The sequence below is a fragment of the Setaria viridis genome, chromosome 9 (assembly GCF_005286985.2).
Source record: "Setaria viridis chromosome 9, Setaria_viridis_v4.0, whole genome shotgun sequence".
NCBI lineage: Eukaryota > Viridiplantae > Streptophyta > Magnoliopsida > Poales > Poaceae > Setaria > Setaria viridis.
Window position 1 is genome coordinate 46,114,983 of NC_048271.2, and position 17,153 is coordinate 46,132,135.

The 17,153-nt window shown below is 40.8% G+C and overlaps 1 protein-coding gene across 2 annotated transcripts; it reads left to right on the forward strand.

The window, feature by feature from the left end:
• The first annotated feature begins 1,278 nt into the window (after positions 1 to 1,278).
• On the forward strand, positions 1,279 to 15,236 carry LOC117837555 (lon protease homolog, mitochondrial). Of its 2 annotated transcripts, none has more exons than XM_034717233.2 (20): positions 1,279 to 1,599; positions 4,070 to 4,135; positions 4,235 to 4,426; positions 4,516 to 4,581; positions 4,854 to 4,895; positions 5,596 to 5,718; positions 6,826 to 6,924; positions 7,633 to 7,698; positions 7,786 to 7,872; positions 8,192 to 8,231; positions 8,301 to 8,472; positions 8,549 to 8,673; positions 9,104 to 9,234; positions 9,315 to 9,419; positions 9,608 to 9,721; positions 10,879 to 11,046; positions 11,913 to 12,014; positions 13,092 to 13,400; positions 13,847 to 14,365; positions 14,752 to 15,236. In XM_034717233.2, the coding sequence occupies exons 1-20, from the start codon at positions 1,294 to 1,296 to the stop codon at positions 14,953 to 14,955; spliced, it is 3,036 nt and encodes a 1,011-aa protein (XP_034573124.1). In that variant the 5' UTR covers positions 1,279 to 1,293; the 3' UTR covers positions 14,956 to 15,236. The 2 variants fall into 2 exon arrangements, with proteins under 2 accessions (XP_034573124.1, XP_034573125.1); XM_034717234.2 differs by lacking the exon at positions 1,279 to 1,599 and adding an exon at positions 2,679 to 3,045.
• The last annotated feature ends 1,917 nt before the right edge of the window (positions 15,237 to 17,153 follow it).

Below are 17,153 nucleotides of genomic sequence, written 5' to 3' on the forward strand. Positions count from 1 at the left end.
GCTGTGAAGGAACTTCTACATAAATAATACGGGAATTTATTACCTTACCTGTTAAGTTAAAACTTGTCTGGAAGAAGTCCAATGTTTCACTTCACTATTGCTACATTGTGGGGAGGGGAGTAGCAGATGCTAGTGTTGCATTTCGGAGTTGTTTTTAATATCATTTAGTCCAGCAATTGCAAAAACAATATTACCAAATCAAATGATAAAAATATATTTTCAGCAAACTACAGGACGAAAATAGCAAAAGTTTCTAATTTTCGTCATACGATTTGGTGAAAAAAATATTAGCATTTCGAAGGCACACTCAGCGCAACTCGGGAAAAAAAATATCACCAACTCTATTTTTTTATTTTAGCAAGTATTTAACAATTTTTCCCCGACCGACTTCAGGCCTAATTTCCAAGGCCGGGTCTGACTGAGTCGGCCCGGCTGGTATAGGAAGGAAATGCAAAGACCGAAAGACGAATTTATGGGCCTCCACGAGGGGTGTCCGTCACCCCTGTTTTGGTCTTTGTTTGACAGACAAACACTTGGACCTGGACTAGCCATCGTCCTGTTGAGTTCCACTTGCAGTTGCAGGTTTCAAACTCAGCAATAGTTCTATACTTCTGTCAGCCAAAAGGAGGATCCTCCGGCGACGGCACAAGTTCATTTGAAATTATTTTATATTCTTTATACTATTTTGAGTGCATGGTTTCTTGTAATGTACAGTTAGAAAGCAGCATAGAGCATAGAAGAAGCTTAATGTCTTTCTCAAACTTGAACAAAGGGCAAAGTATGAAAAACCTTTATCTTTTGCTTCTCTTCCAAACCTCCCTTGCTTTGTTGGTTGTCCAAAGGATCAGAGTTCCCTTGCACCTAATGGTGCATTTGAACCTTTCAATTGTATGTACTGACAAATTCTGAAACAAAGGGCACAAAGGCATGGACGCGAGCTTTTGTCCTGCTTTCTGAATGATAACACGGGTAAAAAATGAACATATACAGAATCAGCATTCAACAATAATGTATACTAAGAAATCAGTACAAAAAAGTGTGTCCCTAAAGTCTTGAAAAATTAAAAATTAAGTTATTTTGTATAATAATCCGAAGGCATATGCTTTTCCACGCGAATAAAGGCACGATCAGAAACGGGTTTTATGAGGGTTTCTCTTTTCCTCCACATTCTTCTTCCCTAAGCTAAACCTCCTGAAGAAGACAAATTGATCGTGCAAATCAGCGCGCCGTCACCCGTCAGGCAGGCATTGCCGCATTGCCTTCCTCCACGCCCTTTCCACCCCCCCAAGCCCAATGCTGCGCGCCGCGGCCACCACGAGGTTCCCGGCGCGGCTCGCTGCCAAGAGGCCGCGGGCGGCGACTGCCGCGACGAGGGTTGCGGTGGCGGGTGCTGGGGTGAGGTCGCCGCTTTTCAGGGCGCTGCGGTGCGGGCCAGTCCCGGTGCCGGGGAGGATGGCGTGCTTCTGCTCCGACGCCGGCGGCGGCAGCGGCTCGGAAGCGGCGGAGGACGCAGAGGCTGCGGGCGGGGAGGAGGGCGAGGGGAATAATGCCTCCTCCGCGATCGTGCCCGCTGCCTTCCGTCCCGAGGACTGCCACACGGTGCGCGCCCTCTTACAATTGGATCAGCATTGAGTTGTTCTCTGCAGTCTAAACTATTTAATCCATTTGTTCCAGTTATCTGCCCGATTCTCCTAAACAACTGTTTGATAAGGACTTGATGTTTGAATTCTGCTACAATTTTCGGGAACTCACCTCAGTGGGGTGATTTTTCGAAACTCGTTGTTTCATGAGATTTGAATCGCTTGGGATTTAGTTTGAACTGGAACATTGAAATTTTGGAAATCATTTTTTGGGTACAGTGATAACATATGACGCACTGGATATGTGCATTGTTCATGTGTTTTGCTGATGTTTGGAAGGTAGTTCTTGCAGGATGTGTGCATGTTGATTCAGCTTCCACGTGATTAGCACCTACCACCAAACAATATGCTTAAAGTGTCTTATTCGCGGACTATATACTCCGTAATGCTGTGTTGCTTTAGGTCCTGTTTGGAGAGGGGTGCTAAACTTTAGCACACTCCTTTTAGCAGCCTAAAAGGGGTAAAGTTTAGCACATCCAAGAGGTGCTAAACTTTAGCTGATTTCAAACAGGGTCTTAGTTTATTGAGGTCCTGTTTGTTTCTTTAGGACCTCCTAAAATTTCTATCACATCGAATGTTTAGATACTAATTAAGAGTATTAAACATAGACTAATTACAAAACTAATTGCACGGATGGAGGCTAATTTGCGAGACGAATCTAGTAAACTTAATTAGTCCATGATTTGATAATGTGGTGCTACAGAAAACCTGTGCTAATGATAGATTAATTAGGCTTAATAGATTCATCTCGGGAATTAGTCTCCATACGTGTAATTAGTTTTATAATTAATTCATATTTAGTCCTCCTAATTAGCCTCCGAATATTCGATGTGACATAAATTTTAGTGATCCAAACACCCCTGAGTGGATGTTCTATTCTGTAGGGCGAAAAAGCAGAAATTCGCTGTGGCAGGATAGGTAGTGATTGGTTCACCGCACAGACCCCTGGACAGGCTTCGGTAACGCAGCATGCATGTGATCGGACAGCTCCTAAGCCTGGCTCCGGTAGTGCAAAAGAGCGGGCGTTGCCTGGCTTCCTGGGAACGCAGCGAGCGTGCGTTTCCACTAATGCAGGCTCGCACAAGCCCCGGTGGTCTAAGTTCCTCACCCTCTCGTCTCCCTACACCGAGTACCTCGCCTTCCCAGCGGACCTGCGCGAGCACCTGCGCCCCGCCATCATCCGCGACGGCCCCCGGAGCTCCTCGACGCTGCGTGCGTCGCAGGGCGGCGCCGCTGGCCGGGACGGAGGTACCGTGGGCGGAGCGGGTGGGGCATGTGCCGCCCGGCTGGCTCGCGGTGGTGGCGGAGGCCGCTGACTTTGGGTTCGACAGGATGATGCTGGCGGGGGCGCGACAGCGAGGCGCGGCTCGCGGCGGCGTTGGAGCTCGATTCGACCATGCTTGAGGTTGATTCTACCGTGGCGAAGCTCAATGTGGACATGAATCGGTCCATCACCCAACTTTGGGGTGCTTGATAGCTTCGCTCCACCAGGAGCATGCCCGGAGGGAAGTCCCAGAGGCGGAGCTCATCGTACGCGGTGGTGGTGGTGGCGGCGGAAGGGAGGAGGAGTTCGGGCGGGCGAGCGGGAGCAGGAGCGACACCGCGAGGAGGGCGGTGATGCGGCAGCGCACCATCGGGGTTGGGGATTGGGAGGAGTAGTTGATGCGGGGGAGGGAGGAGAGGACCGGAGAGTACAGGGTCATCTTATCACCTTGTGCAGCCAACCAAATATGAGTTTAGCAAATCAGGATATCTTTAGCCACCCAACTAAACACGAGCCCTTTGCATTGGTTTAGCTTGGTCAAAATTGGTCTGGGTTAGAGTTAGCCTGGCTAGGAACTAGTGCAGCCTACCAATCACTACCATAGTGTTTTCAAGTGATTGCTAAGTGGTCAGTACTCCCATTTTAACACTTCAGGTGAAATAGATAGAAAATGATTTGGCATTGTCCCTCAATGGAAAGGTCAAAACAGAGTACTCACAACTTGCCTGTAGGCTGTAGCCTTCGTATGGTTTAGAATGTTTTATGTCATTTTTTTGCCACGTCGTGCCATGACTTGCCCAGTATAATTTATGGCCTGCTTTTATTTTATCAGATAATGCCCAGTATTTCCTGAGCTACCTACCACGTTTGGTGCCATAAGATTTTCTTTTTCATCCAGTACATAATTTGTGGCCTATTTTACCAGTAAATGCCAGTACTTTCTTGAATCTTGAGTTATCAAGTTGGTTTCATAAGTTCTTTTTATTCTCTTTATTGGTGGCTTTTGTTGGGTTTCTGAAAGGCTTTGTTGTTGTATAGTCTTTTAAAAGCAAAATAGGAATCCACTTCAGAAAACATGGAGTCCTTGTATGGATTGTTTTTTTATTGCTGCTGTTGTGTTAGTCATGTTCTTTTCTCATTCTATTCTTGTGGTGTTGCCAAATAGGTCATAGCTTTGCCTCTGCTACAGAGACCACTATTTCCAGGATTTCACATGCCAATCTATGTAAAGGTACTACAATTCATTTTTACAAGATATCACATACCTCTCCTTCTATATTTTATGTTTTCGTGACTTCCTACTGATGATACAGCACTTTATTTCCCTCAGGACCCAAAGCTGTTGCAAGCTTTAGTCGAAAACAGCAAAAGATCTGGTCCATATGCTGGGGCTTTTCTTGTCAAGGATGACGAAGGTACCAACCCTAATACTGTGACCAGTTCAGAATCAGATAATAGCATTCATGTTTTGAAAGGAACAGAATTGTTGAAGCGTCTTCATGATGTTGGCACGCTTGCCCAGGTACTTAGCAGTTTTGAAAAGCTTGCGGGTAGCATATTAGCATCTTTTGCTCTGTTGATTTTGAAATGTGCTTTTCACTGCTTCTTTAGATAACAAGAATTCAAGGGAATCTGGTGGTGCTTCTTGGTCACCATCGTGTACGGATAACTGAGATGGTCAGACCCTCATTGTGTCCTATTCATTTCTACCTCTTTGTTTTACCGTTTTTGTTAACATAAAACAGTACATCTCTTGTGCCACATGTGGTTGTTTCCTTGTTAGTCATGTGTGCTACGTGCATGTTACTAATGTTGCCATTACTACCACAGTACATCTCTTGTGCCACATGTGGTTGTTGACTCTTTGATTCTCAATTGACTCAGGCGGAGGCTGGAGAAGCGTATTTATATTCCACTTCCATATTTTAACTAAAAACTAATTTTTACAGGTTGCAGAGGACCCACTTACAGTCAAAGTTGATCATCTAAAGGTACATACCATAACTATTGTAGTTTCTCCATCTTTAACCAATTGTCAATATACAGATCTGAAAACTCATCAAACCTTGGAACAGTGACAGAAATACAGAAAATGAAGTGAGCCAATTAATATCTTCTATTTAACAGAGGGGTCTGAAATACCAAAAACCATATAACAGTTTAACTATTGTATGCAGCATATTTGGGTGTGTACACATGAGTACTTGGAGCGTAAGGGTGCTAGGGCACCCCCTTGCTCTCCCCTATCTCCGTCCCTCCCTGGCAACCCTATTTTCCCTTCCCAATTAGGATTTTACTATGACAGTTTTTGAAAATATATTATGTAAACTCCAACTTGGACAATCAGAAACATCTTCATGTTTTTTTCTTGGAGGCTGAAGGAAATGAGTTGTATTTTGTTTTCTTTGTAAAAAAAACTCTCGTTCCTGTTCTAGCTGGAGAAAAATTAGCTGCTCCCTGCCTAAAATTTGGCTTGAACATGGATTTGCAATTTACTACATTGTTAAAAGATTATCTCATTAAGTTCATTCCCTATTCCTGCTCTCATGCCTTGCTAAGCTGAATATATTTTGTGAAATCTGTAATTTCTGTATGGTACCTTTTGACACCACCTCTATGTGATGTTATGCTGTTTTGAAAATCCTTCAGTTATTATTACTTCATAAATCATAACTAGCCGTCATTCTGCAGGAAATGCCTTATGATAAGGATGATGATGTCATAAAGGCAACATCTTTTGAAGTTATATCAACTTTAAGAGATGTTCTCAAGATAAGCTCCCTATGGAAGGATCAAGTTCAAACCTATACCCAGGTTGCCTTGCTTTTTAAACCTACCTTTAGTGCAAATTTAAGTCCTTTTAGTTTGTTCGTATGTACATATGCTATTTATTCACAGAACCTAAAAGGTCGTGTTTGTGCCGTGGTATACCATTGTGATATCATTCGTTTATAGTATGTGGCAGTGACACTGGTTAAGTGCTAATGTGTTTTTGTTTTCCATTGTTTATTCTGTTGTTATTTTTCGTTTTATTGCTTGTCATTGTGGTATGCCATTAGAAAATGTTTTAACCGTTTTTTATCTAATTTTGTAATAATAACTCATGACAAACCAAAATTTTAAAACTAACCCTTTTGGTCGCACTGAGCGTCATGGCACAACAGGACCACACTATCACGCATGCTTGTTGCAGAGCAGGAGGCTGCACCGGTGTGGAGTTGATGTGGCCTGGCGCCTGTCGCGCCCAGGCCTGTAGCGCGACAAGACTGTTGCACCATGCCGTCTGGCTCGAGTGCGCGACAAAGCCAAATACCACCAGATGCACCATTCTTCCCTCTCCCTTCCTCTCCCTCCCTTTTTACCTCCCCACCAGGCCACCAGAGCCGACCTGAGTGCACCCTACTTGTCCTTCCTGGTTGCCCCCTCTCCAAATCCACCTCCAAATCACTTGGATTGGGGTGAGATTTTGTGGGGAAATCTTTCCTGGCATCATGGAAGGTATACCCCCTCCCCCCCTTCATTGCCTCGTTTTGTAGCCACGACAATGGCGTGACCAAAAGGGTTAATTTAAAAAATTGTTTGGCATGGATATTACAACAACGCCTTTCAGTCCCAAGCAAGTTGGGGTAGGCTAGAGTTGAAACCCAACAAGAGCCACAAATCAGGGTTCGGGTAGATGAATAGCTGTTTTCCAAGCACTCCTATCCAGGGCTAAATCTTTGGGCACATTGATATTATTAAAAGAAATTACCAAGTATTAGATTGAAAAAGGGTGGCCTATAACTTCTGCCAACAATGCTTTATCTGACATATTTCCCTTGTTTAATTTGTGGATTGTACGTTCTTTGTATATGCATTGTTTATTCAAATACATTTAAATGTTAGGCTGACTTCTTCATTGTGATTATGTTTTCCCTCCAGCATATGGGTGACTTCAACTACCCAAGACTAGCAGATTTTGGTGCTGCTATTTCAGGTGCCAACAAGTTGCTTTGCCAGAAAGTTCTTGAAGAGTTAGACGTAAGGCCTCTCCTAGAGGCTCCCTTTTCTTTTGTTAATGTTTTATATATTTCACGTTGCTTCATAACGTGCCCATGCATAATTGCCAAAAGTCAACCCATCCTCTTTCTCTGGGTCCATTTTAAAATGTGGATAGTGGACTCAGAGTTACGCGTGCAGATAAACAATATTCTTTATGTCATATCTCGTAACAGTTCAGAATGACTATTTAGTATCTGACTTATTAATGAATACTCCCTCCATTCCAAAATGTAGGTCATTTTGGCTTTTCTAGATACATAGATTTTGCTGATACATAGAAAAATCTATGTATCTAGAAAAGCCAAAACGACCTACATTTTGAAACGGAGTGTTATGGACACCTTCTTTGGCAAGAAGTTCTATCGCAAGGCCAAGGGCCCAGCTCCTCCAGGTGACACAAGTTAGTTAAGATTAGATTCTGTTTAGAGATAGAGTTGAAATTAGTTTGAGTTTGTTAGGCCGGCTCATTATGTAAGAGTCCGGGCAGATTAAGTTGTAATGCAAGCAGAGAGATAAGCCTAAAGCTCAGAGCCTCCTAGGGAGGGCGAGCAGGTCCTTATCAATCTGCCATTGTGTTCATCAGCCAATAATCTAGCCATATCACGGAGGGAGTATCTATTAGCTCCCTGGCGTCCTTTTCTTTTGCCCTGTTGTTATTCAAAATTCAACCAATTCATTATGGAACAGGTATGCAAACGGTTGAAGTTGACCCTTGAGTTAGTAAAGAGGGAGTTAGAGATTAGTAAGTTGCAGGTAATTGATAATTTTGATCTAGTAGACATAGAAATCATATTTGTGCCTTCTTTATTTTTAGTGATGCCTCTGTAAATGTTGACTCAGGAATCCATAGCAAAAACAATTGAAGAAAAAGTAACTGGAGAGCAGCGCCGCTACTTGTTGAATGAGCTACTTAAAGCAATTAAGAAGGTAGTGCAGCCATTGTTTTCGTTCAGATTGTTCATATACAGCGTGCATCAGGAATTTATGATGAACTGTATGTCTATTGTTCGAAAAAATGAACATATCTTCTTTTGAATTCTCTCATGGCACCTTGGTTCATGAATATATCATACTATGGATGCTAATCAGATTATTCCGCGTTCATGTTTGATGTATACCTGGCCTGATCTTCTTCATTGTTGTTATATTTTTGGTTGATTTCATTTTGTTTTTCGTGATTTTGTTTTCTTCTAGTTTGATCAAGTTTTATTGCTTCTTCCTTACTACGAATGCCTGATGTATGCAGGAGTTAGGATTGGAGACAGATGATAAAACAGCATTGTCAGGTTTGTTCTTAAAAAAATGCCATTTCTTTGTGCCAACTCAAAATCGACTTGCCATTTTTTATGTTGCAGAAAAATTTAGGAAAAGGATTGAAGCAAAAAAAGATAAGTGCCCTCCTCATGTCTTGCAAGTCATTGAAGAGGAGCTCACTAAGCTCCAGTTGTTAGAAGCTAGCTCCAGTGAGTTTAGTGTGACCCGCAATTATTTAGACTGGCTAACAGTATTGCCTTGGGGAGATTACAGGTTCGTTTTTTTTCTTTTTTTAACCTATGAAATTGTTAGATTTGTCGTTATATGTTATTTTCTCCATCTATGGCAGCGATGAAAACTTTGATGTCCACCATGCTCAACGTATTCTTGATGAAGATCACTATGGTCTAGCCGATGTCAAAGAAAGAATATTGGAATTCATAGCAGTTGGAAAGTTGAGAGGAAGTTCACAAGGTCTGACCGTTCCATATTATTATGCTTTAAACTTATTTTATGTTGAACTAGTGTTATTATTATCCATGCATTCATTGACAACCTTTATAAAATTAAAATTTATGCTACTTGTATTCTTAGTTGCGACAACTACATAGTTTTTGTCTTGTCTCACCATTGATGAAAAATTCTAAGTTCAGGTCCTTGCTGGAAATGTATGTTCTACATTTGAGCATTTTTCAACAGTTTTGCCATTTTTTAGTTAATTGTTTCTTTGAAAAGCCAATTAAGAAAAGTTAGCACTTTGTACCCAAATGCTATATGTATGTGCCATGTCAGAGAATTTGGAGCTCAAGGCATCTGTATTACTCCCCTGATTCCTTTTAATTCGAGATCAAATTTGTAGGTAGCCTGGTTCTTGAATTTTCTTCTCATCTGTCGTTTACTGCAGGCAAGATTATATGCCTTTCTGGGCCACCTGGAGTTGGTAAAACTAGCATTGGACGTTCCATTGCACGTGCATTAAACCGGAAGTTCTACAGATTCTCTGTTGGAGGCTTGGCTGATGTAGCAGAAATCAAGGTGTGCTACAGCATATATTCATGTCAAGTCTTTTAACTGGTCATGATTGCAACACGAGTGAAATTCTCAAACCACATTAGGGTCATCGGCGGACGTATGTTGGAGCAATGCCAGGGAAGATGGTGCAATGTTTGAAATCAGTCGGGACAGCAAATCCTCTAGTTCTGATAGATGAAATTGACAAGGTATTCATGCTCATCTGTGACTTTCCAGTTGCTATTATTGTTTCATATTAGTAACTTCAGTACCATTATCTTTGACTTGATGTTCTGTGGTGTGCCAGATCTACTTCACAGGGCAACTTTCATGTTCCATTTAGTAATTTGGACTATTGTATACTACCTTTACTGATTGTGTTCTTTCATGCTTCCAGCTAGGGAGAGGGCATTCAGGTGATCCAGCCAGTGCACTATTGGAACTTCTTGATCCTGAACAGAATGCTAACTTTCTTGATCACTATCTTGATGTCCCTATTGACCTATCCAAGGTTGGGCCAATACTCCCTTAAGTTGTCCTCTCTTAATCCAAGTCCGAATTGTTATAGTTGTGTTTACATTCTTAGCAGCTCAATTTGTCGTGGTCACTTATTTTTTCTCAGTCGCAATTGAGAGCTGCGTGTCATTTCATCAAAGAGATTTTTAGGTGTGTGCCATTCTAAAGAATGGAATTTAGGGATTTTCCCCTACATTGATAATAATTTATCTGTTGCCACTCCAACGATTGCATCCTTCTTATTTTACCTTCGTCGATGATTTGGCCTCTCACCTTCTACATCCCTGCTCCCACATCAACAACACTGCTCCTTGTTAGGTATAGTTATGCCTTACAAACAGAAGCAACTAGACTATTAAAAAATAATAACTTCAGGTTTGTGCTAGCCTCCAAGCTTGGACCTGGCTTTTCGAGATGAGGTTCTTCATGGCCTGAAGCCTAATCCAACCCATAAAATGAACAGGCCAAGCCTGAAGGCTCACTTAGTTCCTACTTCCTACACCCTCTTCGTTTCCTGTGACCATTAGATTACTCATTGAGGCTTGTTGCTGAAGACAATGGTTGTGGCTCAGATCGATGGGTGGTTGTTGAGGCTGCACTTCACTTGGATCTGGTTGTTATTAAGGGGTAGCTTTCATCAGCAGCCTCCATGTCCAATGAGTGAAGAACGGACAAGGCAAAGAGGGCCAAAAGGGTGACCAAATTGTGAAAGATGAAGGTTCCAACCTTTGGTGTTGAATAAGGACGGATTATATTCTGCGTAGTGGCAATTCTTTAAACACCATTCTTCAAGGTGAAGTATATGTAAATATCCCCATAACATAGTGTGAAAAGGAATAGGGCTATCATAAATTCATAATTTGCCTCTATTCTACACTCTTGATTATACCTCCTGGATGTAACTTACTGCATGCTGCTGGAATTGTACCATTATACCATATCGCCATTGGTAGGCGTTTTTTGTGGAAGCCATTCTGCAATCTGTTTATTAAGCCTCCATGAGTATGTTATAACCTTATTTCCATGGTTTATTAAATTTAAAGTTCATTATTCTTCTTTTGAGAAATTTTTATCAACAAGAGTTTCCATTTTATGTTCACAATAATTGAGTTATTTTATTATAGTCTGACACCTGCCTTTTGGAGAAATTAGGTTCTGTTTGTTTGCACTGCAAATGTCATAGAGATGATACCCAGTCCTCTACTGGACAGGATGGAGATAATTTCTATTGCCGGTTATATCACTGACGAGAAGATGCATATTGCTAGGGATTACCTGGAAAAGAACACAAGGGAGGCTTCTGGCATCAAGCCTGAGCAGGTACATGCTGCTTCCCTAGATTCTTTTGAGAAAACTGAAAGCCCTGGAAAAATGTATCAACATAAAAATATTGATTTGCTCAGTATTTTACAAGGCTTTTATACAGTCAATGCAACCAAGGCCCTTTATCATCCGAAATAGCAAGGACATCTTTGTAATAGATCAAGCTTATAATATACAACTAGCATATTGTGAGCAAATGGAAATAGGTTTAGGAAGGATGCACTATCATCTATCAAAATCAATACAAATATTCCTCCTTCAGTTGAGCAATCCACTTTATCAAAGTTTAAGCCATCGGGCTCCCTTTTTTAGATAATGGAAAAGGTGTTCCGGCCTTTTTGGCTTTTGCATCATTCGGTGCATACAACCCCAAAAAAATTATTACAAGGTTTCATTTTTGAATAATGATGGGATCCAAAAAAAGTAACACCAAGCTTAGCCACATATCCTATGACTAAATCGCCATGCACTCTTGGTGAAGACCTCCATAGCCTCTATCTCCAATGCGTGGCATGCTTTCTAAATGTCCTCCCTTTGTAGCAATCTCCACAACCGTAGCCAATAGGGAAAATTGCCTGCATGACAGGTATGTGAGGTTTATTATTAAAAACAATATCATTTTCAGGAGAGCCATTGGGCCGTTTAGCATTTACTACTCCCAGAGCCATTGAAACTCCCATCTGGCTCAGGTTCAAAGCGAGGCATCTACTTTTGGACAAATCCCGCGGGAACGTCTCCCTCCGCGGTCAAGTTTTTCTAGTTAAAATACTCTTAACAGATTTACTAATGCACTTAAAAAACTTTCCCTGCCTTGTATTTTCTCATGTACTGATAGTTTCTTAACAGTTAAAGTACATGTTCAGGTTGAGGTCACAGATGATGCTCTTCTTGCTCTAATTGAAAACTATTGCCGGGAAGCTGGTGTGCGGAACCTTAAAAAACATATTGAAAAGATTTACCGGAAGGTAAGTGATTCTTATGCTAGTTTGTAAAAGAATGGAAAGCTCTTGTTTAACAGCTCAGTTTATTATGCAGTGCTACTCACCAGCTAGTGACATGAATCTCATATAAATTTGTTAGCCCGAAAACTTCTTTCTAGGGCATCATATGTTTTGTGTGCTATTATCTACTGTATACAGAAAATGACCCTCCGTAAGCTTGTAGCTCACACATACTTTCATTGCTATTTTCTGTTGCCAGAACTGTATGCTCCTGGATATCCCAATCTAGGTAAATTAGAGAAAGCTCCTGCTGAGATTTAACAAATATAGATGTTTTTGTGGAGTCTAGCTGGCTTTTCATTGGAGCACACTGTTCCCTTTATGCTTAAAAATAATTACTCGCCACTTCAACCATTCCAGAGACCTCTACCGGTTGCTTGCTAGGAACCATATCCACAATGACTGAAGCAAGTGGGGATACGGAGAACAATGTCAAACTCTATATCAAGGCACCTAAGGAGATAGACTCATAGAGACAAACACTACTATTTTGTATCCATATCTAAGCTGAGTTAATTTATAGCATCCATTGCTGTTTTTTATCTCTGTATTGAAGCTTTGATTTGTTATGAAAACCATAACATTTGGGGAGGGATAGCAGAGTTACTGAGTTAGACAACATGGAAGCTATTAATCACGAGGGGCTTGATCCATGACCAAGATTGTCTATTCCACAGTCCATATCGCAAAGCCGTGCGCATAACGCTACTAAAAACAAAAAACTTAATGTACATAATGTTCACAGCTTAAATGGTGCTGCTGCTTTAAACATTTCTAGTTCCATTGGCTCATGCATGCATTTTAACTTATAGTTCATTCAAGGGAGTTACTGCAATGCTGGTATGAAAGACTGAAGGCATCTGTAAACATAGCTCCCATTCTTGGTACTTGGTACCTAGAATTCGCTTTTAAATTTAATCCTCTGAAACTGAAAGAGCAAATAATAATGACAGTCTATTAATACATGCCCTTGTTTTGCATCCTTTTCCTCAACCAGTGACCATGTCTTTTCATTTTTCATCCCTGATTCGACCTTTGCAGATAGCTTTGAAGCTTGTTCGTCAAGGGTTATCAAATGAACCACCTCGAGATATCACAATAGTGGAAGCAAATGAAGAGCCAGCTAGTTTTGATGTTGCAACAAAAGTAGAAGATGAGAATTCCAAGAAATCTCTTGCCAAAGATGCTTCAGTGGATGTGCACCCAACTGATTCTTCTCTTGAGAATATTAATGTAGTTCCTTTAACAACAGAATCAGCAGTTGGCCACAATGAGCATTCAAATGAAGCTCCAACAGAAAAATTTTTAGAAGAGACAGCTAAAGTATTTAATACTTCTAGCACACCAGAGGTAATCTGACTAGCTTTGATGTGATTTTTCCTTCAGATAAACTAAAATATTGCATTCTATTCCGGTAAATGTGCAATGGCTATGTTGGGCCCTTGTGCACTTGCACGTATACAATGTCATGTGCCAATGGCTAGCTTCCTAATTGGACACGGAAGCTTCAGGTATTTTATTTTATTTTTGCTTGTGACACTCATGTGAACCTCTTGATGGATTGTCCACTTTCCAGTGCTGGAAAGTGGAACTATTGATATGGTTATAGTAGAGCTATTATTTACGGTTATGGTACTGATTTTGTTAATGATGGACCAAACAGATGTTACAGCTTCACATTCGTGGCTGATTATCTTGTCTAAGATGTCCAGTGAATAAAAACATAGACAATTCAAATTGTAGATGGACATGTCTTAACTAGCAGTCGTTTGATTGTTTTCTGTTTCTTTTTATAGGCCAACGAAAGCGTACAGAGAACTACGGAGGCACTTATAGACATACCTGTGGAGAAAATTATTGTCAATGCATCAAATCTGGGTGATTTCGTTGGGAAGCCTGTGTTCCAAGCAGAGCGTCTATACGATCAGACTCCTGTTGGAGTTGTAATGGGTTTAGCTTGGAATTCCATGGGTGGTTCGACCTTGTATATTGAGACAGCAAAAGTAGGGGAAAGTGAAGGCAAGGGCGCACTTGTGGTGACAGGCCAACTTGGAGATGTCATGAAAGAGAGTGCTCAAATTGCGCATACAGTTTGCAGAGCTGTATTACTAGAGAAAGAACCAAATAATTCCTTTTTTGCAAAGTCAAAGCTGCATTTGCACGTTCCTGCAGGGGCAACCCCAAAGGATGGGCCAAGCGCTGGATGCACGATGGTTACATCGATGTTGTCCTTAGCCATGGGGAAGTCTGTCAAGAAAGACTTAGCGATGACCGGTGAAGTCACTCTGACTGGACGAGTTCTGCCAATCGGTGGGGTATGGTTTCACACTTTTGCTTTACCTGCTCTTCGTTGGAATTTACATGCTATACATGCACTGTCCTGCTTGTCTTTCGAAATCAGGCGTACTTATGTTTCTAGTAAAAGCAAAATTGATTTCATGATTGTGCCTGCTTCCTTTCTGGTTCTAGACTTTTTGAATGTATATGACCTAAGTATCCCATCGCGAGCTCATTCACAAAAAGGGAAACTGTGAGCTTTCGAAATAAGTATCTGTTACCCAATAACACCAATTACAGCATTCCCTTAACCCATCAAAAACTCTGAACCATTCACATGCATATATACATTGTTTGCAACCTACTCTGCAAATGATATTATGTTTGTTGATTCCATTATAAACAGCTACTGTCTCTCAAACAGGTGAAGGAGAAAACTATCGCTGCCAGGAGAAGTGGGGTAAAGACAATCATATTCCCATCAGCAAACAGAAGGGACTTCGACGAGCTTGCTTCCAATGTAAAAGAAGGTCTTGAAGTCCACTTTGTTGACAAATACAACGAAATATACGATATAGCTTTTACGAGTGATGCCGAGAGCCCGAGACACAAGAAAGCTAGGGGTTGATGGTTCAGACTCATTTTGCATTTCAATTCTTGGAGACAAGAAATGCTCAAGCATTCAGTTTTCATCAAGATCGGATAATGGCTGACCTTAGAGAAATGTTTATATCCCTTACAATTCTTTTTACACATCTGGCGACATGGGAATGAAAGAGAATTCTGGCAAGAGCGAACTACTGACAAGATAGTTTGACTAGTTGTAAAAAAATTATGTGTCCTCCCTGTAAATTAACTATTATGCACAAGTTCAGAAAGACAAACAATGAGAATGCAGAAGTGTAGTCATCCTCTGACTTGTATTGTAGCGGAATTCCCTGGGCTGGTGCATACATAAACTGGTCATTCCTTCGGCCATTTCAATGGCATTAGCTGACATTTATTTGAGTGTGATGAATCCGAATTAACTAGGGTACGAGCTCTTTTACGGTACACAATACTAGGTGTTCGAAAAGAGTATTGTTAGGGTATGAGCTCTTTTACGGTACACAATACTAGGTGTTCGAAAAGAGTATTGTTCGGAAAGGACAGTATAAAAACATCCGACGGTCAAGATTAATTGTATACTACTAAAACCTTCACATATAGTATGGGTAGTATACATTAGTAGTATATGTAGTATAAGGATATCATGGTAAACGAACACAAATAATATCACTATAATTTTATTTTTGACACTAGCATATAAAGTTTAAAAGATCATTCCATTTGAAATATCACTTTTCACAATGTAACAATTACTAAATTATCCTTAATTATGAACAGTTAGATCTTATATATACTATATATCACTAAGTAGTAGTACCGTACCGTAAAAAAAACTCTAGGATTTTAAGCAAAGATAGGAGTATATTTTGGACTCACAAATAGCGGAAAGTGTTGTGATATCAGCATTGGGGCATGTACTGCTACTTTGAGTACAGTAGCAAATGATTGTGCAAAATTGTGCAAGCACGGAATCTGAAGAATTGGACATAGCAAGAGATAATAAGTCAAGCTGCCGTGCCACCGGCAAGGTCGCTGCTCCCTGTCTTAAAAAAAACAGAGAAAACTCTGCAAAATCAGAATGGTATTGTCAGTTAAAAAAAAAGTACTGATTTTGTTTAACAGTGGCAGTGTAGAACTCTCTCTTAGTTTTCTAGGCTCATAGAAGGTTCAACTCTAGGTTTCTTTGCACTGGCGTAGCCTCTTTGGAGCCATAGATCATAGTGGACTTGTTTGCTGCACGCATCTTCATGGCGCTCATGCATAAAGGATATTGCATGCGCACTACTCTGCATATCCGCAAGGCTGCCTTGCATGTATACTCTCCCGTGCATTTTGGCTTCAATCGGGACCTATATATATGTTCATTTGCTTTGTCTGGATATTGTATACTTCACGCTAGCAGTGCATCTTAAGTTACGTGGTACAAAAAGGTTTCACGAAAACACCACCTTAACAATAACCAATTCATAAGAAATACTAGTGTAATCTATCAAGCTAGTCGGTTCAGCATCTCCATTTGGCTTCTAACTCTTAATTCCTACCATTTTGCTTATAAATTTACCTTCTCAATGTAGATCATAAAGTTTTGTTGTGTCAATGCATGAGAGACTTGCCCTGAATGTAAGATCATAAACTTTGTTGTGTCCTCATTCTATCCCAAATTATAGGTCGTTTTGACATTTCTAGATTCATAACATTTACTTATGTATCTAAACAGCTAGGTGCGTAGCAAAAACTATGAACCTTGAAATGTCAAAATGACCTATAATTTGGAACGGAGGACCTTGAAATGTTAAAACGACCTACAATTTGGAACGGAGGAATTATATGTAGTCAAGGGCTGCAACAAAACAAGAATATGATTGATTTAAAACATTTACATAATTAAATAAGGTAGTACTTAAAGTATTTTAGTGATCTTATTTAATCTTTTATTACTAATAGTTAAGATTAAATTTGTCTTTTATTACTTTCTTGTTCTCTTATGTCAACAGGAATTACTACATTGTCTCCGTCTTTCGTCGCTGTGCCCTTTTTCTCGTGTTGATCTCACTCCATAATCTACCTATAGGCTCCTACGTCTCCGGTGGCTCCCACTATTAGATCCAAACCACCTCCTCATCAACAATTGCAACACCATCCATCACCTACTTGTCGTCGTCTGCCACTCTAGTGTCGTGCCGTCTCTGCCCGTCACCATTGACGATCCATCCACCG

What these genes read in the sequence shown, in the direction of transcription:
- LOC117837555 (XM_034717233.2), top strand. Translation starts at nt 1,294, where the DNA reads ATGCTGCGCGCCGCGGCCACCACGAGGTTCCCGGCGCGGCTCGCTGCC. An exon ending in GTTGAGAGGAAGTTCACAAG is followed by an intron (nt 8,674 to 9,103) that starts GTCTGACCGTTC and finishes CGTTTACTGCAG; the next exon opens with GCAAGATTATATGCCTTTCT. An exon ending in TGATAGATGAAATTGACAAG is followed by an intron (nt 9,420 to 9,607) that starts GTATTCATGCTC and finishes TCATGCTTCCAG; the next exon opens with CTAGGGAGAGGGCATTCAGG.